Consider the following 1,521-nt stretch of genomic DNA (forward strand, 5'->3'; position numbering starts at 1 on the left):
TTTGATAAAGAAAATGATTTTAGACCCAAGAGATGCCATAGGCTGAAAATCTGTCATATTAGTTGGCTAATTCAGAATAAGTTTTCTATATTCTAGATGTCCTTATTTACAAGTAAGTAAAGAAAAATTGAGATTTTACCTGAAATCAAAAACGTAAGTTAGTATGTAAAATAGAAATTGTAACAAGATTTAAATCGTAAAATTGTCAAACTTAGTACAAATTTTGTAAAGTCAATTGACTCATTTAAAGTCGTAATATCAGAAGATTTTAAGAGTTAAATCGAGATTCTAGCTATTAGGTTTAGAACACCAATATGAATTGTGTTTCTCTAAACAACTTCCCCAATTAGAAAACAACTAGAACTTCAGATCAATGAAACTAGGACTAATGTTTATTGCTATTAACACACTGAAAATATGAACACAATACAACAGTGTTTCTCTGGGAATAACTGATGTTACAGTTACAGGAATTATAGTACCTTGTTGTTTGTCAAAGTAAACACTGTTAATTTTGTGGGATCCAGAATCACCATTTGTTGCAGCAGCAGCAGCTCCTACAATTTCAGCAACTATCCCGAGCCCAACAGCTTCAGAATCTGCTTCATCATTCTTCAAATGATTTCCATTCTCACCATCTTCTTCTTGTTCCTCTTCTTTATGAATATGAGATCCATCTGTGCCGTTGACCACAGAGAAGACCCCTTTACTGTGCTCAACACCATTGCCACCACCATTAGAATAAGAAGAAAATGATGAGATATCCTTGCTCTTTGGAAAGAACTTCCGTCTCTCCAAACCACCATCTTCTTCTTCTTCTTCTTCTTCCAATTCTTCAACTTCTGCTACTACTTCTGGTTCTTGTTGTTTATGTTCATGCTGTGTACAATGATGCTGCTCGTGTTCCATTGATTCTGACAGGAGCAGAAAGTTGAGACACAAAAACAATGACAAGGCTTTATCTTTTGGGAGAAGCAAAAGTAGGTTTTGTTATGTGGGGCTTATTTATGCTTCTTTGTTCTTAATTTCTTATCATTGATTGATAATTGAAACTTACAGATATTCAATACAACGCATTTAAATCACTACACCAACCCCACCAACTTTGGAAGATTGTGACTTTCTCCTCAAAATGGCCTATCAAAGACAATTTATGATGGAGAAAAAACTTGTGCTTAAAATTGATTGGTTCATGTGATTAAAAAATCCTTTTTTGGGGGGCTGAAAATGATCATAGAGTACTAATATAATATATGTTGTATTGGTTATTTGATTAAATAAAAGTAATAATAAAAAATAGGTCTTAATTCTGAAAGATGTACCTTGGGAATCTGAACAGTGTGTAATATTCTGTGTGTCTGAAATGGAGATGAAAGCGACCAGTTTGGATCGCTCCCTGTACTTATAATAGAACATTGCAAAGCAAAATAATGTAAAGTTCAGTAAGATGGAAAGAATTTTCTGAATAATGGAAAAGAATCTGAAAGAAAGACACAATAATTGGTCCCATAGTCCCTGTTT

At 33.5% G+C, this 1,521-nt stretch overlaps 1 protein-coding gene across 2 annotated transcripts in view; it reads right to left on the bottom strand.

Annotated features, from left to right (window-relative positions):
* LOC107458497 (membrane protein of ER body 2) overlaps positions 1-1,026 on the bottom strand; it is a 6,069-nt gene extending 5,043 nt beyond the window's left edge. For both annotated transcript variants that reach the window (XM_052252005.1, XM_016076709.3), the window contains exon 1: positions 483-1,026. In XM_052252005.1, the coding sequence (XP_052107965.1) occupies positions 483-909 (427 nt within the window). In that variant the 5' untranslated portion in view covers positions 910-1,026. The remainder of the gene's footprint in view (positions 1-482) is intronic.
* Between the last annotated feature and the right edge of the window lie 495 nt (positions 1,027-1,521).

Source organism: Arachis duranensis, chromosome 7 (genome assembly GCF_000817695.3).
Source record: "Arachis duranensis cultivar V14167 chromosome 7, aradu.V14167.gnm2.J7QH, whole genome shotgun sequence".
Lineage (NCBI taxonomy): Eukaryota > Viridiplantae > Streptophyta > Magnoliopsida > Fabales > Fabaceae > Arachis > Arachis duranensis.